Source organism: Apodemus sylvaticus, chromosome 17 (assembly GCF_947179515.1).
Source record: "Apodemus sylvaticus chromosome 17, mApoSyl1.1, whole genome shotgun sequence".
Classification (NCBI taxonomy): Eukaryota; Metazoa; Chordata; class Mammalia; order Rodentia; family Muridae; genus Apodemus; species Apodemus sylvaticus.
Genome location: NC_067488.1, coordinates 51836355 through 51860787, shown reverse-complemented (window position 1 = coordinate 51860787; position 24433 = coordinate 51836355). Strand labels below are relative to the sequence as shown.

The window sequence follows — 24433 nt, the reverse complement described above, 5'->3', positions numbered from 1 at the left end:
ACTTGGGAGGCTGAGGCAGGAGGATTGCTAGGAGTTCTGGGACAGAATGGGCTGGAGAGAGAACCGGATTGTGACCCGCGGGGCGTGGGTAGCCGGAAGGCTGCTCACACCTGTTGGCCACTGGCTATTGATGACTCAAGTCGCGCCCCCCCTAGACAGAACTAGCTGCGGGCGGAGAGGGACCCGCGGGGCAGAACGGGCAGACCCCGCCCAGGGTGGGAGGGGCGGCGCTGTCCGCTGGGCTCAAGCCTCCGCCCTCCAGGGCCGCAGTAGTCGCCCTCCGCCGCGGGAGCTGGAGGTACCTGGGTCTCAGGGACAGGGCAGCGGGCAGGGGCGGGGGGGGGGGGGGATCTCGTTGGGATCCGGGTGCCCCTGTTCCAGGTTGGAAAGGGAGGTGAGCTGCAAAACACCAGGGACCCGGGTCCCCGCCTGGCCACCTGTTCTACAGGCGACAATTGGGCGGGCACCAGTTCCGCGCCGTGGTCCCCCAGCCACCATCCGCACTCGAGCTGCGCCCCGAAGTTGAGCGCGGCGCAGTGGGGCGCGAGCTAGTCTGGGGCCGGCGAGCATCCCGCAATTCCCTACCGCAGCCCCGGCGGCCCTCGGAGGGCGAGGTTTACGGGGAGGGGGGGAGGAGACTGGGGGATCCGAAGTCCAGATCCCAAAGTGCTGCTTGGCGATGTTAGGCGTGCAGGAGACCTGGGAGGTCGCGCCGGGGAGCGGGCGCGTCAGGGAGAGGAATTTGGAATGCCACGCGCTGCAGGGAGGGCTTCGGGCTGGGAGTCAGCGCTGGGCTTTCCGGATGATCTGCCTTCGGACCCGCACGGGGAAGGGTCTTCAGGTGGAGAGGGTAGCCTGGGAACAGCGGGAGGCAAGGAAAGCCAGCATGGAGCCGCCGGACCCAGCGCTGGGTCCCGGATCAGCACGTCCCGCTTCTCCCCTTCTTCAGATGAGAACAATTGAGGTGGGATTGGAAGCCGGATGGGGTTGGAAGAGGCTGCGCCTGGGAGATTTATCCTATTCACTCCTCTTCACTGTTAGGGCGAGCCCCCTTGCCTTAGTGTCTTCGCATGTCATCTGGGGCTAGAAGTTCTTCTCATCTCCTTGGCAGAGTCCACCGAGCCTCTCGCCCGCTGGAGATTAAAAGTCTCCTTTCCATCTCTAACGTCCACAGCAATCCAGCAGCTGCAACCCCACCCGGTTCTGAAGTGACACCCTCCGCCCCCTCTGCCCCCCCCCCGACCCTTCTGTTCTCTCCTCTCAAAGAATGGGGACTCCAATATAGCAGAGCTGCCCACCACCAACTGCACCCGCACACCCCCAGCCCTGATCCTCCGCAGCCAGCAGAAATCCCATAAAGGAAAGCCCTCCAACCAAAGACCAAAAGCTGGGAGGCAGAGAGAGAACCCCGGCCTTCCGGGTTTATTTATTTGTTTGTTTTGTTTTGAAAACGCTTCTTTAATGCTTCAAGGGCTGATCCCTGTCTGGACAGCTCAGTAAGAGCACGCGCTGGGTTGGAGGGGGGGGTCCCTATTTAAAAATTCTGTAGAGTTTGCTTTGTTTCTTTGAACCAATTATGGCTCTGCAGCTGTCTAGGTTGACAAGGATTAGTCCCAGAGAAAGGTTGTTCACTCGTGGGAGGAGTGATGAATGTCCCAGGGTGTGGGCAGGGTTGATTGGATCTCTAGAGGCCACTGTGACCTATACCATATCACCCCAAGACAGCCTGGTCTTAGGGGTGGAGGTTGGAGAGGGGGACCCCAGTCCGGACCTTCAATGACCCCAGGTAACAGCTTTACTTACTGAGCCGCTTCAACTGTCCTGGTTTTTGTTGTATAATTTGGTTCTTTTAGATACTGTTACCCTCTGTTTTAAGACAGGGTCTCACTATGTAGCTCTGGCTGCCCTGGAATACTGTATAGACCAGGCTGGTCTCCAACTCAGAGATCTGCCTGCCTCTGCCTCCAGAGTGCTGGAATTAAAAGGCCCGAGTCACCATGCCCACCTAGATACTGTTACATCATTATAAATGCATACAGTTTGTGAAAGGTTAGATTTTCCGGAAAAAGAATTAGCTGTTCAGCTGGGCGTGGTGGCGCACCCCCTGTAATCCCAGCACTTGGGAGGCAGAGGCAGGCGGATTTCTGAGTTCGAGGCCAGCCTGGTCTACAGAGTGAGTTCCAGGACAGCCAGGACTACACAGAGAAGCCCTGTCTCAAAAAACCAAAAAAAAAAAAAAAAAAAAAAAAAAAAAAAAAAAAAAAAAGAATTAGCTGTTCAGTGTGTGAGACCATTCACCAGCTGGCTCTGCTTGAAGCCCCTGGCCTGGGCACATTTCCTCAGACTATGGGTACATATCTCTGTTTTCCCTAGAATCGAAACCACTGAGTCAAACTAAGCTAAGCGCTGTGGGGGTTGGGGGGTGGGGAGGTGCTTGTCAGGTGTGTGAGCTCTTCTGTGAGTGGTTTGCCCCTTGACTGCTCTTGGGCAAAGTGTGTCTCCTTTATTGTAGTTTACACGTCCATGTTTGAGGAACTGGGGTGTTTTTTTAGTTTTGTTGTTTGGTTTGGTCTTGAATTTATTTTACTATGAGTGAGTATTTTGCCAGTTGGTATGTACACCCCACCCAAGCCTGGTGTCCTTGGAGGTCCAAAAGGGGGTCTGATGTGCAACCGGGGTTGAGAGTGAGTCACTGTGTGGTTGCTGAGAATCGAACCTGGATCTTCCAGGTGTTTTTAACTGCTGAGCCAGTCCCTGGAGCTGAGTTTTTATTAGTTTAAGTTGTTTGTTTCTGTTTGTGTGTTTGTTTTTTGTTTGGTTGGTTGGTTTTAGGAGGGTCTCATGTAGCACAAACTGGTTTCTTTTTTTATTAAACATTTATTTATTATTATATATAAGTACACTGTAGCTATCTTCAGACACACCAGAAGAGGGCGTCAGATCTTATTATGGATGGTTGTGAGCCACCATGTGGTTTGCTGGGATTTGAACTCAGGACCTTTGGAAGAGCAGTCAGTGCCCTTAACCACTGAGCCATCTCTCCAGCCCCCACAAACTGGTTTCTAACATGCCATATAGCTTTAAGGCTAGCCTTAAACTGCCAGCTTAAACTTGCAATTCTCCCGCCTTCAGAATGCTGGGACTACACAGACCATCATGGCCGTTTTATAGGGTGCAGGGGATCGGTCCCAGGGCTTCCTTCATTTTAGCAGTTTAGAAACTGGGTTCCACACCCCCTCCCCCAGCCCCAAGGAACAAGTTTTTAATTTTAATTTTGCTTTATCTCCAATGTGTGAGCAGGGAGAGACTTGGCTGCATTAGAAGCTGATTGGGAACAGCTAGAAAGGGCTCTGCAGGAGGCCCGGGGGTAGAAAGGGGGCTGCTCAGTAGACTGGGGCCTCAGGGAACCCGAGAGCTGGGAAGAAAGGACCTACTCCGGAGGGAGGGAGGGAGGGAGGGAGGGAAGGAGGGAGGGAGGGAGGGAGGGAGGGAGGAGGAGGTATGGGCAGGAACTGGGAGAAAGGGCTTTAGGGAACACTCTTTGAACTGGCTGTGAGCGCCTTTGGGGATGGGACGCCTCAGGGGAGGGCAAGGCTTCTGCACCCAGAGAAGGATCTTGGGAGCTTTTTTTAGTGCCTTCTGCTAAGGTTGAACTGGCTGTGTGAGTCTTCTCTGGAGTCCTCGCCCATGTGAGGTACCAGGTGTTAACACCCCTCCCCACCCCCGCCACACACTCTCACTAACACACTAGAGATGCAGAAATACTCGCAGGTGGTTGTTTCCCTTCCGAGCTTTTTGTCTGGTAAATCTCAAGAAGCGGAGTCTAGCGGTTCGCCCCTTTCTCTTTCCCAGGGGACCTTTATTTCCATCTGGGTGGAGCCGTATCCGCAGAGCTGGAAGACCAGTCTTTCCTTCTATTCCTGGGTCTGTCTGGCCACCCTCGAACCTGTAGCTCTCCCCTGGGCCCCGCTCTCCCAAGCTCGCTCCTTCTAACAACGCAGCCTCTGAGGCCACACCTCCCGGTGTAAACTGTCTTAGGAACCGAGAGCGCGCTAAGGAAGTTGGAGATGGGAAGATGATAAAAGGGCCGAAGACATTGTTCCAAAGTAGGTGTGGTGGCTCCCACCTACAGGCAAGGAGTAAGAGGAGTTTAAAGCCAGCTTGGATAGTGGGGCTCGGGGTGGGACATGAGGGACTGGGGAGGAGAGTGGGAGGGGAGAGAGGGCGGGAGATGAGGGTGCTCAGGAATACATACCAGGATGTTAGTAGCGTTCCATTGCTCCTTCCGGAAGGTCCCTGGTGGCAGCCCCCGCGAGGGGCCAGACTCTTACTCTCATCTGACCTTTTGAGACAAAACTCAGGATCCAGCCTTTCTTCCTCACAGTGACACTGAATGCCTACTCCAGGGCAGTCCCCAAAGATTGACCCCTTTCAACTGGGAAATGATGTTTAACCCCACCCGCACTTCCATTTCCCAGCTGTGCCTTGGTTTCAACTCTTTGAAACTGAGGGTTCTGGAGAGATGGCTCCAAGGTTAAGAGCACTAACTATTCTTCCTAGAAGTCCTGAGTTTGGTTCCCAGCAACCTCGTGGTGGCTCACAACCATCTGTAATGGGATGACGTCTTCTTTTGGTGTGTCTGAAGACAGTGACAGTGTACTCACATAAATAATAATAATAAAAAACTTATATAAAAAGATTACAAATGGAACTGAGTGTAGTGGCTCGCACCTTTAATGCCAGCACTTGGGAGGCAGAGGCAAGTGGGTCGTTGAGTTTGAGGCTAGCGTGGTCTGCAGAGCTAGTTCTAGAACAGACAGGGCTATGCAGACAGACCCTGCCCCCCCCCCCCAAAAAACCCTTGGATTGAGGAGCAGTATCTGTAGGTTACCTTCAGAGGGCAGTTTGCTACCTGAATTCAAGCTGGCAGAACAGTTAGCATTTGAAATTCATCAAATACTCTCTACACCTGACCCCTGGTTACTTTGAAATGTGTATTGTCAGGCTACCTAATGTGGACATCACAGCAAAGTCCTAGCTAACTGAGTCTGGTGTCTGAAGCCATCCGAGGCTCCTCCCCTCACGCCCTCCCTAACTTCGCCAGCCCACTCCTCTACCCACTTCTGAGATTTGCCCTCCAGGGAATAAAATGACCTCTCACCTGAGAAAATCCCTCACAGGCTGAAGAGCACAAAGTAAAGAGATAGCAGTGCTCAGCACAGCCCGTGCAGTGAGGGCCCCAGTGAGGGTGTGGGCAGGTTGGTGGGAGAAGCAGCTATCCGTCGCTGGGTCTGTAAAGCGTAGTTTACCTGCCTTGGGCCCAGAACTCTCCTTTCCTGGAGCTAGCCATATGGGAGTAATTACAGATTTTCTAAAAGATGTTAAGTATGGGGATCTAAGTGGGATCCATTTGCTGTGGCGTTTTTTTTTTCTGGAAGTCCGAAGGTGGAAACCACTTCTGGGCCTCAAAGTGGGAACTAGGAGTAAGGCAGGCAGTAACCCAACCTTCACCAGCAGGAAGCAGTGATGCTCTGGAGACAGGGGCTTCACTTCACAGACTCATCCTTAGCTACCCATGAGGCATTGCTCTAGAATCCCAGAACACTAAAGTAGCTTTTATGCGATAGCAGTGTTTGCATGTAGCCTGCACACATCTCTCGTATGATGTGTTAAATAATTAAATATTTCTTTGATGCTGACTTGACCCAAGGCCTTGTGCATTATCAGGTCCAAAGAAACCCAAGGCAAGGCTCTCTCCATACCTGTGACTCCTCCCACACCTCTAGGCCGGCCCCCTACCTTAAACCTCTGCAACCCAGGGGCCAGCTTCTCATTCCTACATAAACCTGACATTTCAGTCATGAATTCTCTTGGTTCTGCACCTCTCTCCATCCGCAGCTTCTCACTTGGTCCACTGGTTCTCTTCCTCCTCATCCTTCCCCCTCCCCCTCCTCTCCTTTCCCCTTCCCCTCCTCTCCATCTCCCCCCCTCCTCCCTCTCCCTTTCCCTCTCCCTCATCTCAGGACCCCTGTTCAGTCTGGACTCTATGCCTCTAACTGTATTCTCATATCTACACTAAAAAGATATGGTACTCATCCATATCTAGACACTATGATGACCTTGTTCGTATTCATGCATGCTACAAATTTACTATGCCATTGAGGTAACACACCCTTCCATGTACTTATGTTTTAAAAATTACTGTTGCATGTGTGCAAATGTGTGTGTGTGTGTGTGTGTGTGTGTGTGTGCGAAAAGGAATGGGCATGTTCAAGAGTGTGTGTGTGTGTGTGTGCGCGCGCGCGCGTGCGAGAAGGCATGGGCATGTTCAAGTGTGTGTATGTGTGTATGTGTGTGTGCGCGAAAAGGCATGTTCAAGAGTGTGTGTGTGTGTGTGTGTGCGAGAAAAGGCATGGGCATGTTCAAGTTAACATGTGTTCCCTTTATTCTGTTCAGCTCTGCTCTGAAACTTCCTAAAGATTGGGGGTGTGGCCTGGAGAGGGAACAGAAGCGAAGAGCACTTGCTCGCTCTTTCTTTGTTTTGTTTTGTTCAAGACGGGTTTTCTCTGCTTAGCCCTGGCTATCCTGGAATTCTCTGTAGATCAGGCTAGCCTGGAACTCAGAGCGCCCCCCCCCCCCCGCCTTCCCCCCCCTCTCCTAAGTGCTGGAATAAAGGGCATGCCCACCACTTGCTGGCCTTTCCTCTAAAGTGTTAAGCTGTCCATCCCCCTCCCCACAACCCATCCCGTCTTTTGTGGCAGCCCAGCCGGGCCTTGAATTCATGATTTTTTTTTCCTGCTTCCACCTCCCCAATGCTGGGTTTTGTTTGTTTGTTTGGTTTTTGTTTGTTTGTTCAGACAGGGTTTCTCTGTGTAGCCCTGGCTGTCCTGGAACTCACTCTGTAGACCAGGCTGGCCTCGAACTCAGAAATCCACCTGCCTCTGCCTCCCAAGTGCTGGGGTTGACTGGCGTGCCCACCACGCCCAGCTTGTCTCTTGGCTACAAGACAGGGTCAGTCAGATGGCTCAGTGGGTAAAAGTGCTTGCCCTGAGCCTGACGATCTGAAGTCGATCCCCAGGACCCACATGGCAGACAGAACTGACTCCCAGTCAGTTGGTTGTCCTTTGACCCACAGGAGTGTATCACGGCACGTGTACCCCACCACGCCCATACACAAAATACAACAAGTAAATGAAGGAGGTGACTTTTAAATTATTTTCTTCGTAAAGATATGTAGCCGGGCCATGGTGGCGCACACCTGAAATCCCAGCACTCTGGGAGGCACAGGCAGGCGGATTTCTGAGTTCGAGGCCAGCCTGGTCTACAGAGTGAGTTCCAGGACAGCCAGGGCTATACAGAGAAATCCTATCTCGAAAAAAACAAAAACCAAAAAACCAAAAAAAAAAAAAAAAAAAAGATATGTGAGTTCAGATATAAAATTGGGGCCCGCAGGCTGTTTCAGAGAGGGAACAAGCTGAGAAAGTTCTTCCTGTTTACTTGTAAGACAGATGTCTCCCATCTTCTCCGTCATGTGATGCAGTGAGGAAAATTCTTTAACCATCCTAAAGGGACTTGGCTTCTTAATAACTAGAGGCTGGAGAGAAGGCTCAAGTGTTTAAAAGCATTACCTGTTCTTGCAGAAGGCCTGGGTTCAGTTCCTAGCCAGCAACATGCCTCTCAAACATCCAAACCCACAATTCCAGGGAATCTGATGCCCTCTTCAGGCAAAAGGCACGCACATAGTACAAGGACATACATGCAGGCAAACCCCTCAGACACATAAACTAAAAATAAGCCTAAAGAACATATCAGAACGGTGGTCTTGCTGAGCCTGGTGGCACACACTAGTGAAGATGGAGCAGCCAGCTCTCTGTGAAGTTCTCATCCGCCAGAATAGTGAGACCCTAACTCAAAATTATTAATTAATTAATTCAAATAAAATAAAAACTGGAGCCAAGAAGATGCTAGTGGATGGAAGTATCTGGCATAAGCCTCATTGATAGCCTGAGTTTTAAGGCCTCAGCCCATTAAAGTTGTCCTTTGACCACCACACATGAGTGTCTTACCTGACGTATATGTGCACACTATGTGCATGCCTGTTCCTGAGGAGGTCAGAAGAGGACATTTGTAACTGGAGTTACAAATGGCTGTGAGCCACCATGTTGGTGCTGGGAGTTGAGCCTGGCTTGTCTGCAAGAACAAGTGGACTTAACCAAACTAAGTCACCTCTCCGCCTATCTCTTGGGTTTGTTTTTTTTTGTATAGGTCTTGCTCTGTAGCCTAGGCTGACCTTGAACTCAAGATATCCAAGTCTCCATCTCCAAAGTCCTGGGATCATAGGTGGTCAGAGCCAACCCTGGCTGGCTCATGTGTGGCTATGACAAAAGCCCTAGTTCCCTCTGAGTAGCATCATTTCTCTTCTATGAACAAAAAGAGATGCTTTTTGTCTCCTTCCTGGAAGCTCTGAAACCATGAGCAGTTCTAGCAAGACTTCTAAGGGTTCTGGGATCCTTCAGTGCCATCGAGGCCCACAGCATGTGTGAAGATCAGGGCGGCTTTGCTCCTTCCACATAGATTCAGGCATTTCCATAGACCAACCCAGAGGAACAAGGACTCAGTCTGACATGGGCTGTATTATCCCAGCCTGGGGGAGGGGAGAGCCTCCGAGCAGCAGAAGTAAAAAGGGAAGAAGGAGAGAGCCAGATGTGAGCGGGCTGCTGCTTCCTGATTTCACTGAGTGCCAACAACTAGAGCCGTCAAGAATGCCAACTCAGGTCTGCATGGCTTCCCTGCCGTGGTGGGCACCAAATAAGCCCATAAGCTGCTTTTTATTTATTTATGAGGTTTTGGGGACAGTGACTTTTTTTTTTTTAAAGATTTATTTATTATTGTATCTAAGTACACTGTAGCTGTCTTCAGACACACCAGAAGAGGGCGTCAGATCTCTTTATGGATGGTTGGGAGCCACCATGTGGTTGCTGGGATTTGAACTCTGGACCTTCGGAAGAGCAGTGGGTGCTCTTACCTGCTGAGCCATCATCTCTCCAGCCCGACAGTGACTTTTTTAAAAAAATAACTAATACAGTGACTAATGTCTTTTTTAAATTATTATAGAGAGGTATAGCTTAGAGTGGACAGTGTGTGCTGGGCTCTGCTTTGCTTTGCCTAAGGGTGATAGCCATGGGTGGGGCCTGCGGCTCAGTTCATTGCTTGTCTCAAATGCAAGAAGCCCAGATCCATCCGTAGTGCTGAATGAGCCAGGCATGATGATCCGTGACTGTAATCCGTGGTGTTAAGTGCTGAAGGATCACAGGTTCAAAGTCATCCTCAGATACATAGAACTCAAGGACCAAAGAGACCCCGTTGAAAATAATGACAAAACCCTCATGGTGTCCCCTCCCCTCCACACACACACATATACACTGTGACTTGCTGATATTTGTGACATGCGCACATGCCTGTACATGGTTAAAACAAAAGATACTCCTAGATAAATCATAAACTCATAAAAGCCTAGTTTTCCAGAATTCTGCCCAGGCCATCAAGATCTCTCAGACTTACCATTTATTTCCCATAGTTCCATACGTTACCGTAGAAATGTCCATGCCCACCACTCTTCTTTCGGTGTGGCTTACATAACGAAATTACAGAATTCAGGCCCCCCTGTTACACAAGCAAATGCCAAGATACTTCAACAGAGCCCATATCTGCTTGAAAGGAACCCAAAGGCGATGGCAGAAAGACCAGTAGAACTCCAGGCTTGCAAAAGAGCCTTCAAGCTGACAAGGAAAGGGGGAGATGCGGGGGTGGTGAGGGAGCTCACACACACACACACACACACACACACACACACCAAGGCCTGCTGTGCACTCCATACACAGAGATTGCTCAGTTCAGGACCCATGGAATCGAAACACTCATTTCTGCTGCTATGGCCATGCTGAGAGCGATAGGAAGAGAATTCTGCAATGGAGACCCCCCAGCGGCTTTGAGGACCATGCTCAAAGTTTCAGTAGTGGCAAATGACAGAATGACAGAAGTGAGACTTCTCTTCTGTTCTTGGGAAAGAACAAGACAAGGGATCCAGGGACAGACACCATCAAGTCCATCTCTGAGGACACGTGCTTTAGCTTGAAATGGAGGAGAGTGGAGATGAGGCCTGGCTGGTGTTGCAATCCTGGTTCTGTAAGATGATGGAATAAAAGCTCCTATCTCCCTTGTTGCTGGTTGCTGGAGGGCGTCCAGTCTGGCTCCTGCATGGTGCTCGGTTCTGATCTTAGAATGGGGGTGGGGGCCGTTTTGTTCTGCCTGGTTTTATTCCAAGTTGATTCTGGGAAACGTTAAAAAATGACTTCTGCCTTTGGGCCTTCAACTAGAGAAAAAAAAAATGAAGCAGAAATGCCAGACTTTGGAATTGTAGCCAAGCCAGGCAGTGGTGGCGCACGCCTTTAATCCTAGCACTTGGGAGGCAGAGGCAGGCGGATTTCTGAGTTCGAGGTCAGCCTGGTCTACAGAGTGAGTTCCAGGACACAGAGAAACCCTGTCTTAAAAAAAAAAAAAAAGGAATTGTAGCCAAATAATTCCAAGCAAGAAGAAGCCTCTGCTTTGGCAGAAGAAGCTCCCTAGCCTTACGGTAAGATTGGAGCATCGCTGAGAACCATGGGTGCATTCTGGGGAGCTAGGGTTCCAGACACTTTATGACTGCCAGACGCTCTTGGGTTCTTGTCTTGGGAATTTGAAAACTAAGATTGAAGGACCACAGAGGGTGAGTTTTAAGAGGGAAGGGTGGAGGGAGCCACTCCCTTTGAGTTAGGAATGGAGCTCAGCTTGCGACATCTAAGCAGCCACGTGGCAAAAAGGTCAGGGAGTGAGGCTTTCGGGAGAGAGAGGAGGGCCAGAGTGCATGAGAAGCTTACTTAAGCTCTGACTTGCACTGGGAAAGGACTCAACAGAACTTCATGGTGAGTGGGAGGAGTACGCTTAGGACCAGGAATTCTGGGAAGGAGACGTACACTATCTCAACAAAGGAGTAATATTCTTCCATCTCTTTAGTGAGGTTTTGGGTGGATGAACTACTTTGGTTGGAATGGTCCTGCCTTCCTGAGAAGTGATCCTTTAGCCACGTGACTGACCTGCCCAAACAGACTAACTCTTACGCTTTGGGTAGCTTGGAATGCTTACCTCCAGGCCAGAGAAGTAGCTTTCCCTAACGGACTAGCTTTCCTTGAGGGACTTCTATCAAAGACCTACCCAAAGCTACTGAGTATTTATTCCCATTTCAAAGACAGACTAAGAGTGGTTTCAGCAGCTTGAAGAATTCTAGAGGCCTTAGGGAGGTCATGTCCTCCTGCAGTGGCTCTGGGCCAGACCACAGGGAAGTCAGGCCTTACAGCTATGCCTGATTGGTATACCCGTGCTTAGTGTGAGCAAGGCTCCAGTACTGGAGAAGGAGGGAGGGAGGGATAGTTCTTCAGAATAAGCACTCTCGATGATAAAAGAGAGCAGCCTGTGTAATTGGAACCATTTTATTTCTTGGTAGCACAAGATAATAAGGGTACACTTTTTGAACAAGGCTTACTAGATAAGTGTCAATAAAAATGGAGCCCGGTTACCCTTCATCTCGATTATCTTTGCACTTTTTTTGTTTGTTTGTTTTTGTTTTTGTTTTTCAAGACAGGGTTTCTCTGCATTGCCTTGGCTGTCCTGGAACTCACTCTGTAGACCAGGCTGGCCTCGAACTCAGAAATCCGCCTGCCTCTGCTTCCCAGAGTGCTGGGATTACAGGCGCGCGCCACCACCACCCGGCTTATCTTTGCACTTTATAAACACACTGAACCCTCAAGATTTGGTTCTTAGCTTTACCCTTGCAGGGGCTATGGTACAGCCAATATAAGGGGTCCATTTCCCCCTTTCTGGCTCTCTGACCAGATGGTGGGGTGCGGGGGGGGGGGTTGAGGGCGTGGTTTCTTTGGTTGGTTGGTTGGTTGGTTGGTTGGTTGGTTGATTTGGTTTGGTTTTCAGCTTTGCTGAGGTTTGAATCTTGGGCTTCCTGCATGCTAGGCAAGTGCTCTAGTCAACAAAGCCACGTCTCCCCTGAAAGCCCCTACCCCACTCCGCCCCCATACCCTGCTGATGTCATTGTTGTTTGAGCTGGGGTCTTATTATGTAACCACCTGCCTCCGGAGAGTTTAAAAGAAAAACGATGCTGGGCGATGGTGGCGCATGCCTGTAATCCCAGCACTTGGGATGCAGAGGCAGGCGGATTTCTGAGTTCGAGGTCAGCCTGGTCTACAGAGTGAATTCCAGGACAGCCAGGGCTACACAGAGAAACCCTGTCTCCAAAAAACCAAAAAAAAAAAAAAAAAAAAAAAAAGAAAAGAAAAAAAGAAAAAGAAAAACACCCCAGGACAGACAAGGTGTAAATCTTAGTAGCTGTCCAGAGTACCAGAAAGAACATAAGTTCTGGCCAGGATCTGAGGTTAAGAGAGAGACAGATAGACAGAGACAGACAGAGCAGAAAAAGAAATAGTTCTGTCATTCTGAGTTGGGACACAGAGAAGCAGAAGAACCAATCAAATCACTGACCATGTGGCTAATAGGGCTGACCGGAATGTTCTTCATCGCCACCAAAGCAGAGGTGTTTCCCCTTAATTTTTTTTTTTTTAAAGATGTATTTATTATAGGTAAGTACACTGTAGCTGACTTCAGACACACCAGAAGAGGGCGTCAGATCTCATTATGGATGGTTGTGAGCCACCACGTGGTTACTGGGAATTGAACTCAGGACCTTCAGAAGAGCAGTCTTAACCACTGAGCCATCTCTCCAGCCCCCTCCCCTTAACTTTTAATTCCCTAATTTCCCCCATATTCAAATAGTAGTATTTTTCTGGGCCATCAATGAACAGGTTTAGTTTGGGGTTTTGGTGGTGGTAGTTTTTTGTTTGTTTGTTTGTTTGTTGTTGAGAAAGGGTCCTGCCTTGGCTAGACTGAATCTCTGTGTAGACAAGGCTAACTTTGAACTCACCAAGGATCTACTTGTCTCTGCCTCAGAATTAAAGGTGTGTACCATCACAGGGGGCCTGATCTTGAGAGAGACGGTTTAGCTCTAAGTCTGTTAAAGGCTGCCACTGCCACCGCCGCCTCCTCCTCCTCTTCCTCCTTCCTCCCCACACTCCATTCTTGTGGTTACCCAAGTTTGATGGTTTCTCTCTGGAGCTATCTGGGTTTGGGAAGTCTGGTGTCTCCACCACTTTGGCAAGTTCACAGGAAACTCCACTCCCCCAAATTCTGACAGTTAAACAAAAGCTATCATTCCTCAGGAAATTGTGAGGCAGTTCCCTCCAGGAAAGAGAGCCACTGCCCTCACTGGCAGAAGGACAAATGGCTGTCCGTGGTGCCTACCAGCAAACCTAAGGACTTGCTGGCCTCCAGACTCCCGAGTGTCACAAGGGTGTGTCCCTGCAGACATCCTGGCCTCCCTCCCCTTCCCTCCTCTCCCTTCCCTTCTCTTCCCTTCCTCTCCCTTCCTTCTCCTCTCCCCTCCCTTTCCCTCCCCTCTCCCCTCCCCTCCCCTTTCCCCCTTCCCTCCCCTCTCCCCTCCTCTCCCCTCTCCTCTCCCCTCCCCTCTCCCCTCCCTTCCCCTTCCCTCCCCTTCCCTTCCCTCCCCCCTTCCCTCCCCGCTCCCCTTCCCTCCCCTCTCCCCTTCCCTCCCCTTCCCTCCCCTCCCCTCTCCGCCCCTTCCCTCCCCTTCCCTCCCCTCTCCTCTCCTCTCCTCTCCCCTCCCCTCTCCCCTCCCCTCCCCCACCCTAAGCTTTGCCAGCTCCTGGTCTCCTCCCTCCACTGCTACCCCTTCTCCTTATAGCCCTGCTATTTCAGCCATGCTCTCTCCTTTGCCCTTTCTGCCTCACCCGCTCTCCTTTGCACACCCCCACCCCCTCTCTCTGCTCTGCTTCCTGCTTTCCCATGACCAGATCCATATTCAGTCTACTTCTTTCTCTCTTTGCTCCGGATGCTTACAGATGCCTCTAGCTGTTCTCTCCCTGGTAACTACAATAAAAACTTTCCCCTTAATGTGGGTCCCTTCTCCCTGGGGTCGCAGACCACCAGCCCACAAGGCTGAAGGGAGCAGATTTGAAAGACAAAGGAATTAACAGATTTGTCTCTAGGAGCAGCTTTGGGGAGACAGATCAACTTTACTCTGGGTGAATCAGGGTTTTATATAGTTTTGGGGAAGCCAGTAGGACTATGCAGGGTAGGCAAAGATCACTGGCTGAAGGCTAAGCTACTGAGGTGCCTCATTAGATTAGCGTGAAGAGATCCAGCAATCTCAGGTGCTTGCTGAATGCGTTTGTTTTTTTAAAAGAAGATTTATTATTAGTAGTATATGTAAGTACACTGTAGCTGTCTTCAGACACCAGAAGAGGATGTCAGATCTCGTTATGGATGGTTGTGAGCCACCATGTGGTTGCTGGAATTTGAACTCATGACCTTCAGAAGAGCAGTCAGTCTGCTGAATGCCTTCTTAATGGGAGAAGGGATTGAATTTATAATCTAACCAAGGCTGTGGGAGAGTTTGCAGATAGAGGTGTGTCAGGGTTTTGAGCTCCCCAAACAAGGTCAAAGAAGGAGAAGTCCTGTTGGTAAGGGAGCCTGCCTTTTTGCACTGACCTCAGAAGGCTATCCAAACAATGGTAGATTTTGACTTTAATTAGCAGGACTAGGCCTTAACCATACCTTGAGGCCATTCTGTCCTTAGCCTGTCCAGTCTACTTAGGCCACACCTCCTGCCTCCTCCCATCTCCCTCTAGAAGTGAGGCTTGGGAGACTGACTGTCACTGGTTTTCTGAGACCCTTGCTCCTGGGTCCCTGTGCATCCACCGCCTTTCCCGCTTCAGTGCCTTGGACACCGATCACAAGTGCTTTGGGCTGTGCTTACATGTGGGTGAGAAGTTTGGGTTTTCTCTGTACCCTCAATTCTCTAAATAAGTTGTTTATTTTTCTGTGCAGTGTTTGATTTCATAGGAGAGGAGTCACAGCTAAGCACTCTTTCATTCCCATTGGGACGGAGCCCCCTCTCCTCCTCTCCACTGCCTTCCTGTGAGACCGCTGAGACAGACCTTCCGTGATTAGGGGGAAGGCTTTTTTTTTTAAGATCTATTTATTATTATATGTGAGTACACTGTAGCCGTCCTCAGACACACCAGAAGAGGGCATCAGATCTCATTACAGATGGTTGTGAGCCACCATGTGGGTGCTGGGATCTGAACTCAGGACCCTCAGAAGAGCAGTCAGTGCTCTTAATTAACCACTGAGCCATCTCTCCAGCCCCTAGAGGAAGGCTTTCATTGTGGATAAAAGCGAGAGGACATCCAGAGGCCTCTGGCACAGTCCAGAGCAGAGAGAGAGAGAGAGAGAGAGAGAGAGAGAGAGAAAAGCAGACCGGACATGGGCGGGGCTGTCTGGGAGAAAAAGTCTGGATAGCGGATGATAGCAAGAATATTGAGGAAAGGAGAGCAGGGGTGGAGGAAACCCTGCCATTATACAGGTGAAGGGGTGCCTGGGAAGGTGCCCAGGAACCTAGCATCTTACAGGAACAATGTTAGAAGGGCCAGGGTGCTAGCTTTGAGCTGTTTAACCAGTACCTACAAATAGGGATGGGAGGAGTTCAGTGGCCGGCCTGGGCTTTGATATTTTAGGCATGTGCCACCATGCCTGTCTTGTGTGGTGCGGGGGATGGATGGAGTCCTGAATTGTATGCATGCTACCAACTGAACTGCTTTTACAGCCCAGCCCCTGTGAGGGGCTTCTATCCTTTCTTCAGGCATGTCGCATCCCTGCTCCCCCAGGAAGCAAAGTGGAATGGGAACCCTCTTTCCTTTGCCCTGGGTGAGCCCCTGCCCTGGGCCTTACAATCCCCTGAAGCCTGAGGGCCGATGAGACAGACCCTAATGCACAGGCAGGGGACCCGGGGCTCAGGGAGGTGATTTGTCCTGTGCCGTATGTCCTGTACACAGCCCTCCTGGGAAGGGGTTCTGAAGTGGACTGGGGGACTCCGGGGTACCTTATCCTTTGTCTAAGCAGGGGAGAAGGCAATGGGAAAGGTCCTGACTTGACTCCACTGGAAGCAAGTGAAACCATAGAGTTGGAATTGTGTTCTGACTGTTCACTCTTGAGAGCTGGGACGATAGTATTTAAAAAGATGGCTAGTCCAGGTCAAAGGCACACTGCTGAACTTGGAAAGCCCTAACCTTAGAGGCTGCCTCAGTAGCTCTCCTTTCCCAGCCCTCCTCCTCCCTGTCACAGATGCCTGACAAAAACACACCTGTCACTGTGGTCTGTGGAGACCTGTCTTTCAGGCAGGGCCCTAGACACAGCATGTTCCCCAAGCCGGAGCCTCCCCACACCTGGGGCTTTGTCTTGCCCTGCCCAGGGTCACATGTCATAGGCCAGCAGGACCCACTCCATCTAAGCTCGAGCTTCTCTGGTGGCCTGAGAACCCCAGCAGACGTGCCCGTGCTCGCTAATGGGACCACCACTACCAAGCCCTCTTGGCAAGGGCCTCCTGGGACTCCCACTGTTCCGCCCCTGCTCAGCTCCTCCGGCTCCATGTCCCTGGTCCTCCTAGGTGTGTCCCCACGAGACCCTGCTGGGTTATTGAATAGAGTCTTCTGCCCCTGGATAGGGCTACAAATCCTGTTTGCAGAGGCCTGGGGAGGGAACTGGTGGGTACCACACACAGGAAGCCTGGGTGGGGACCTTGCCTGAGTGACCATCTCTCTTCTTGTGCCTGCATCCCCATCAGAACGCCTGCGTCTCCACTGGCTCACTCTGTTGGCACTCAGCCCAGAGACAGAACCTACGGGGTCCAGTGTGGGCTGCATCTGACCATTCCCGTGGCACCATCTTGGCTCACGGTCAGCCAGGGAAACAGGCGGAGGTACATCCATTAAGAGTGTTGCACTCGAGTTGGAAAGCAGTGCTGGACCCGGTGCCAAGCTCTGTCTCTGCCAGCCCGTATTTCTGCCCAGTCTCACTGCCTGCAGTGAATCACGGAGAGTCCTGATAACAGGGAGCCGGGGTAGAGCTTAGAGCAGCAGCATGACCAGTTAACACACTACCTGAAAATAGCTTCCTGTCCTAGGAAAGGAAGCCTGGGGGTTGGTGGGCAGGTAACAGGGACACACCAGGCTCTTCTGACAAGGGCTAGGACTTGGGGTGCAGCTGCAAGGCCCATCCAGTGGGGGATGGGACCATGCTTTGAGTCTAAAGTCACTTGGGTATTGAGCTGTGGCCAACTTGGCTGGGTACATGACTTCTATTCCTGGATCTTCAGCTCCATCTTTGATACCAAATATGGCCTGAGTCTAGCACCTCCAGTTGTGGACAGGCACACCTTACCCCACCTCAGGCCTGGCCTCCTCCCTACAGCGTGGTCTCAAGTACTCAGTGGTACATTCTGCTGAGGGCTGTTCATACAGCCACTTGTAGGCTTACTGGGTTTCCAGCTTACTGGGTTGGGGGTGGGGAGCAGAGCAGGTGGATCTCCGAGTTCCAGGGCAGCCTGGTCTACAGAGTAAGTTTTGGGACAGTCAGGGCTACACAGAGAAACCCCGTCTTTCTCAAAAAATATCAAAATGCTTATGACCAAAATAGCCTCATTCCCCAAAGTAGGAGGACAGGGCTCGGGTCTTCAGTTCTGACATGTGTTTGATTCCGGCTGGGCTCCCAAGCAGCTAGCTGACCTTGGCTCCAACTTTGCTCGCTCCCTGGTACCCTGGGTCATCTCGAGGCCTCGCTCTTCTCAGCCACTGATCTGCCGGCCTCCCAGGCGTCCTCGCGCCTTGGTTCAGTCACTGACTCTCCTGCCTGCCCATTTGTTGACAACATCTATGGAGCTGGACAGGGTTCCAGAACGAACACAAACACCAAATATGCTTTTCCTCCATGAGCTTCTCCGCACGGCAGGAAGGGAGGTTGGGAGCGGGAGCGTGAGTTCGAGGCTAGCCTGAGTAGCTGGCTCAGAGATAACAAAAACCACAAGGCCGAGTGAGATATAGCTGAGTTGGGAGTGTGCTCGCCTTGCTCACGTGAAGCAGTGTGGAAGTGGGGTCAGAAGTTCAGGGTCATCTTTGGGCTATGTAGTAAAAAATGAGGAAACTAGTCTGTTCCATACAAGTTGCTCAATAAAACAACATATCTACCCTTATGGGGCATCTTAGGGTTTTATGGTGACCATGACGATTTTTTTTGTTTTGTTTTGTTTTGTTTTGTTGAGACAGGGTTTCTCTGTGTACTCCTGGCTGTCCTGGAACTCACTCTGTAGACCAGGCTGGCCTCGAACTCAGAAATCCGCCTGCCTCTGCCTCCCAGAGTGCTGGGACTACAGGCGTGCGCCACCACCGCCTGGCTGGCAATTTTTTTTTTTTTTATGTAGTAGTGCTCTATCTGCACATACACCTGCAAGCCTGAAGAAGGCATCAGATGCTATTATTATTATTATTATTATTATTATTATTATTATCAGTGGTTGTGAGCCACCATGTGGTTGCTGGGAATTGAACTCTGGACTTTTGGAAGAGTAGCAGGCTTAGCCAACCATGGTAACTCTTACAAAGGAAAAGCCCAAGAGAAACCCTGTCTCGAAACATCCCCCCCTCCAAAAAAAAAATGCGTTTATTTTTCTTGAGGATACTATGGCTATCTTCAGGCACATCAGAAGAATCCCATTACAGATGACTGTGAGCCACCATTAAAACTTTTTTTTTTTTTTTTTTTTTTTTTTTTTTTTGAGACAGGGTTTCTTTGTGTAGCCCTGGCTGTCCTGGAACTCACTCTGTAGACCAGGCTGGCCTCGAACTCAGAAATCCGCCTGCCTCTGCCTCCCAAGTGCTGGGATTAAAGGTATACACCACCACTGCCCAGCATGGCCTGGAGCTTATAGCGATCCTCCTGCCTCTGCCTCTCCAGGGCTGAGATTCAGCCTTTGACTCATTTGTTGAGTGTGAGCCGCCTTCCTAGGTGCCTCCCCCAGTCCCTTCCAGCCTGGGGACCAACAAAGGTGCAGGCGCCTCCTCCATTAGACTACTCTTCTTTCTCTCACCGGGACCCAGCCCAAGTGCCACTTCACCAGGGAGTTCTAGTCAGTTGGACTGTCCCTCTGTGTCCAGACAGTGCTCCCACAGGGCTGAGCATAGGCAAATGTGCTCAGTTTGGCAACAGGGCCAGACTCTGAAAGCCAAAGCTGAGTGCCTTGCCCTTCTGGGGTGGGGAGGGTGTAGTTTACTGACAGCTGTCTCAGACTTTTTTGCCTTCCATCTTTTGCAGGTGGTCTTGGCAGACCTGAGTATGAAAGGCCAGGCCATAGATTCCTGTTGGCACAGACGATCATCTCCTAACCCAGTGCACATGCCCAGGATGTCTGCAGGCTGCTAGGACCCCAGCCTCCTTGTCATGGACTTCCCAGACTGGTCAGTAGCTCTTTAACCTGGAAAGAGCTAGGTGGCCCAAACCCCATTCCTGTGGGATGATGATTCCGAGAGTCCTGGGAAGGACTCAGTTCTCAGCTCCCAATAGTGACCTCTTTCCACTCAAAATTTCTGGTTTCTAATGTCAAAATAATGCACAATTGCCTGGGTGGTAGTGGTGCTTGCTTTTAATCTCAGCACCAGGAAGCAGAAGCAGGTGGATTTCTGTGAGTTCAAGGCCAGGCTGATCTCTGGTCTACAGAGTGAGTCCCAGAACATCACATCCAAGGCTACACAGAGAAATCCTGTCTCCAAAAACAAAACAAAACCAAAGAATAAACAAGCCCACAAAACAGATGCAACTATCCTCTGGAGTGGCCAAAGGCCTGAGAGATGTGACTGCAGCCCAGAACATGCAGCAGGTATGGTGTTAATGTTCTGGTTATAGGGTAGAGTTCATCCAGTCATGCCTTTAGCTACAGTCTTCCAGGGCCAGCCATCTCCCCAGAGAGAGCCCACTCTGCCCACTCCTCCCGTGCACATCCTGTCCCTTTCTGCCTGGGGACAGCATGAGGAATATAGATGATCTATTTCCTCATTCTTAAAACAGTGGCGAGGAGAGGCAAAGGTTAACCCGATGTGTGTCAGGTTGCCTGTAAGGGTTTAACACATTTGCATGTGTGAAGTGCTGTGTTGGTTAGATGGTCAGTATTTACTGAAAGAGCAAATGTGTGAAACAGTACATGGTGGGACATAGCTCCACTTGGGACGCTGGGGCAGGAGGAGCATGAGTGAAAACCCAGCCTGGTCTACATAGTGAACTCAAGGCTCTCCTCACAAACTTAGAAAGTCTACTAGGTGTAGTAGCACATGCTGCTAATCCTATAGAAGACCTGAGTTGGTCCCCAAGACCCATGTTGGGCGACTCACATCCACTCATAACAAGTGCTCCAGGTGATCCAACAGTCACCTTTGGTCTCTGCAGGCATCTACGTGAATGCCCCCACACACAATAATTAAAAATGAAATCATTTGAGTCTAGAGAGCTGGTCCAGTGGTTACGAGCACTGGCTCTCTTCCAGAAGACCCAGGTTTGACTTCCACAACCCACATGACGCCACTCACAACCTCCTGTTTCCAGTCCCAGGGGATCCAGCGCCCTCCTCTGGTCTTCAAGGGCACTTCGTGCATGTGGTACACAGATATCCACACCCATCACATAAATAGTATATAATAAATAAATCATCCTTAGGGGAAAAGCACATGACCCAAGTGTCCTTTCGTCTGTCTCCCCGGGGGTGGGGTTCAAGGCTTGCACTGCTGTTTCTGTCTTCTCCGTGGGGTACCTGTACCCAAATTCCAGGTACTCATACTTGGCCATTTTACACACTGAGACATCTCTGCAGTCCTTTTTTATTTTGAAGATTTATTTATTTATTATATATAAGTACACTGTGACTGTCTTCAGACACACCAGAAGAGGGCATCAGATCTCATTACAGATAGTTGTGAGCTGCCATGTGGTTGCTGGGATTTGAACTCAGGGCCTCTGAAAGAGCAGACAATGCTCTTAACCATGGAGCCATCTCTCCAGCCCGCATCTCTGCAATCTTAAGCCCAGGTCTTCATGCCAAATGTGTTGTCTTTGAGGAAGCCAAAGCCTATTGTTCATGGAGCAGAAGGGTCAAAGGACAAGCTGCCACCCCAATATCCAGAAGAGGCAAACTCAGTCAGACAGAGGGTGTTCTGTGGCAAAGTTGTTGCTTTTGACCATCCTTGCACGTGATAGACTCCGGCTATACACTGTGAGACACATTGCTTCTGGTCCCTAGGCATTCACAGGCTTATTACACAAGGAGTGAAAAGGACCTTGCCCAGACCCCGCCTATAGCTCCCATTTCACAGAGGAGCAGCCAGCCTACCAGGGTGCAACTCATGCCTCCTGGGTCCCAGAGACCCTAGGCTTTGGGATATTATCTTTCCCTGACATCGGCAAGAAACATTTTTTTTTAAGATTTATTTATTTATCATATGTAAGTACACTCTAGCCGTCTTCAGACACACCAGAAGAGGGCGCCAGATCTCATTACGGATGGTTGTGAGCCAAGATGGGGTTGCTGGGATTTGAACTCAGGACCTCCGGAAGAGCAATCAGTGCTCTTAACCGCTGAGCCATCTCTCCAGCCCCAGGAAACATGTTTTTTGAGGGTCACAGATGCCTACATCTGGCCTACCTGCTGATGCTCATGTTTTACAGACAGGTCAATCCTTATGGGCGTCTCCCGTTCCGATGTGAAGGAGACCATGTCCAAGCCCCCCGACTGCCTTTCTTGGATGCTCAAGGCCACCCCCAGACATCGCATCTTCACCCTCTTCGTTATCAGCTTCAAGTTCACGTTCTTGGTCTCCATCTTGATCTACTGGCACACTGTGGGAGCACCCAAGGACCAAAAACAACAGTATAGCCTGCCGGTGGACTTCCCCTGCCCCCAGCTGGCCTTTCCTAGAGTCTCTGCCCCAGGTAACATCTTCTTCCTAGAGACATCAGACAGAACCAGTCCCAGCTTTCTGTTCATGTGTTCTGTGGAATCGGCGGCCAGGGCACACCCTGAGTCCCAGGTGGTGGTGCTCATGAAAGGGCTGCCTAGAGACACGACAGCCCGACCCCGGAACCTTGGCATCTCTCTTCTGAGCTGCTTTCCCAACGTCTGGATACGACCTCTGGACCTGCAAGAACTGTTTGAGGGCACACCACTGGCAGCCTGGTACTTGGAGGCACAGCACAGGTGGGAGCCCTACCTGTTGCCAGTACTGTCTGATGCTTCCAGGATCGCGCTCCTCTGGAAGTTTGGTGGCATCTACCTAGACACAGACTTCATCGTCCTCAAGAACCTGCGCAACCTGACCAACATGCTGGGTGTCCAATCCCGCTACGTCCTCAATGGCGCCTTCCTAGCCTTCGAGCGCAAGCATGAGTTCTTGGCACTGTGTATACATGACTTTGTGGCCCACTACAATGGTTGGATTTGGGGCCACCAGGGCCCCCAATTGCTTACCCGAGTCTTCAAGAAGTGGTGTTCCATCCACAGCCTGAGAGAGAGCCGTGCCTGCCGTGGGGTCACTGCCCTGCCCCCCGAGGCCTTCTACCCCATCCCCTGGCAGAACTGGAAGAAATACTTTGAAGACATCAGTCCCGAGGAGCTGACCCAGCTCCTCAATGCCACCTATGCTGTTCACGTGTGGAACAAGAAAAGTCAGGGTACACACCTAGAGGCCACATCCAGGGCTCTGCTGGCCCAGCTCCATGCCCGCTATTGCCCTACGACACACAGAGCCATGAAGATGTACCTGTGACAGCCCTCCAGGCCGCAGTCATAGCGTATCGACATCGTCACTGCCCTTCCAGGGAGGCAAGATGAACAGACAGGAAAAGGGGGCTCCGAGATGCTGCTGGTGACTTTAGAGGAGACCACGCTGGCCTAGGGACCCTGTGCCACTTCCACACCTGCCCCTCCAGGCCAGAGGGAGATCTTGGATACCCTTTGTCTAGTGTTCTAGGCTGCCCGGTGATTCCAGAATTACTAGCATCTGGGGTCTTAATGGGCTAGATCACAAGAACACTAATGAGTGTTCTAAGGTAGCTGGAAAACAGTTGGTTAGAGGTGGGATCAGGAGTGGAGATTGGAAAAACCTGGGTAGAAATGCTAAGGGAAAGCCAGTGGTGGTGCATGCCTATAATCCCAGCACTCTGGGAGGCAGAGGCAGGCGGATTTCTGAGTTCGAGGCCAGCCTGGTCTACAAAGTGAGTTCCAGGACAGCCAGGGCTACACAGAGAAACCCTGTCTCGAAAACAAAATCCAAAAAAAAGAGAAAGAAATGCTAAGGGAAAAGGATCTGGCTCTCAGCCTCATGAGCCCAAGGGGAGGGGCAGAGCTGCCTGGGAACACCATCTTTCCTCCCCTGGGACTCTGCTCTGAAGTTCTGTCACAGCCTGTTCCAGTGTTCAGGGACGTGGAAATTCTTTAGGCTCAGAAGAAGGGTTTTAACCCCTCTCCCTGTTGTAGACACTGGGGGCTATAATAAAAGTGACTCACCAACATGCAACGTCTCAGGGTCACTTGAGCACACTTGTGGACACAGACTTTTGCACACACTGTTCTACAGAGGGGAACGGGCTGGAGGATGGCCATTTCATGGGGGTCACACAATTCACTTGGAGAGGCTGCGCTCAGAACTGGGTGGCTGGCTAACCTGGCATGGGAGCAGCCTATGGTCCCACCTCACTTCTCAAGGCTCACAAATAGCCAAAGTAGAGGTTTAGCCTCCTTGGAAGCCTTCATAAGCCGAGACTTATTTTAGTCTAAATGGGGCTCAGTGTGACCACCAAGGCATGAGAATGTGAGCTAGCCACAGCCAAGCCTGGAAGTCTGGCCAGGCTACTGGTAACTTCTGGAAATGTCCTGCTGTGGAGTACTAGGAACATCTCTGCAGTCATAGCTGATTCTTCTCTTGAGTGGCTGGCTGGGCATCCCCATGGGGTGGGAAGCTGGGAGGCTGCTGGAAGCTCTGGACTTCTCCCCAGCCTCTGTGCTCTAGAAGTTACCTAGTTCCAAAGGTATTCAAAAGCAGATGAGGTTTTTGGTGAAGACAATGAATTGTAAGCCAATTATTCCTCTAGTCTATCATTTGAAAAGGTCTCAACTGTAGAGGCCGGAGAGGTAGGGTGTCCATTAAGAGCACTTTTGGTACGTTCCCAGAGGACCCAAGATTGATTGCCTAAGTTTGGTCAAGCATTCTGCATGGCAGCTCACAACCACCTGTGACTCCAACGCCAAGAGATCGGATGTCTTCGGGATTCCACTAGCTCCTGAACTCACATGTGCACAAACACACATATACACTCGAATCTCTACAGTCCAGGCTGGCCAGTCTCCTGATTCAGTCTCCCAAGATTATAGGCATGAGCCACT

At 50.8% G+C, this 24433-nt stretch overlaps 1 protein-coding gene across 5 annotated transcripts; it reads left to right on the top strand.

The window, feature by feature from the left end:
- Positions 1 to 234: 234 nt before the first annotated feature.
- Positions 235 to 23562, top strand: A4galt (alpha 1,4-galactosyltransferase (P blood group)). Of its 5 annotated transcripts, none has more exons than XM_052160159.1 (3): positions 235 to 298; positions 19324 to 19466; positions 21725 to 23562. In XM_052160159.1, exons 2-3 carry the CDS (start codon positions 19450 to 19452, stop codon positions 22815 to 22817), a joined length of 1110 nt encoding a protein of 369 aa, XP_052016119.1. In that variant the 5' UTR covers positions 235 to 298; positions 19324 to 19449; the 3' UTR covers positions 22818 to 23562. The 5 variants fall into 5 exon arrangements, with proteins under 5 accessions (XP_052016119.1, XP_052016122.1, XP_052016123.1 ...); XM_052160162.1 differs by having other exon boundaries at positions 21721 to 23562; XM_052160163.1 differs by having other exon boundaries at positions 19324 to 19885.
- Positions 23563 to 24433: the final 871 nt, after the last annotated feature.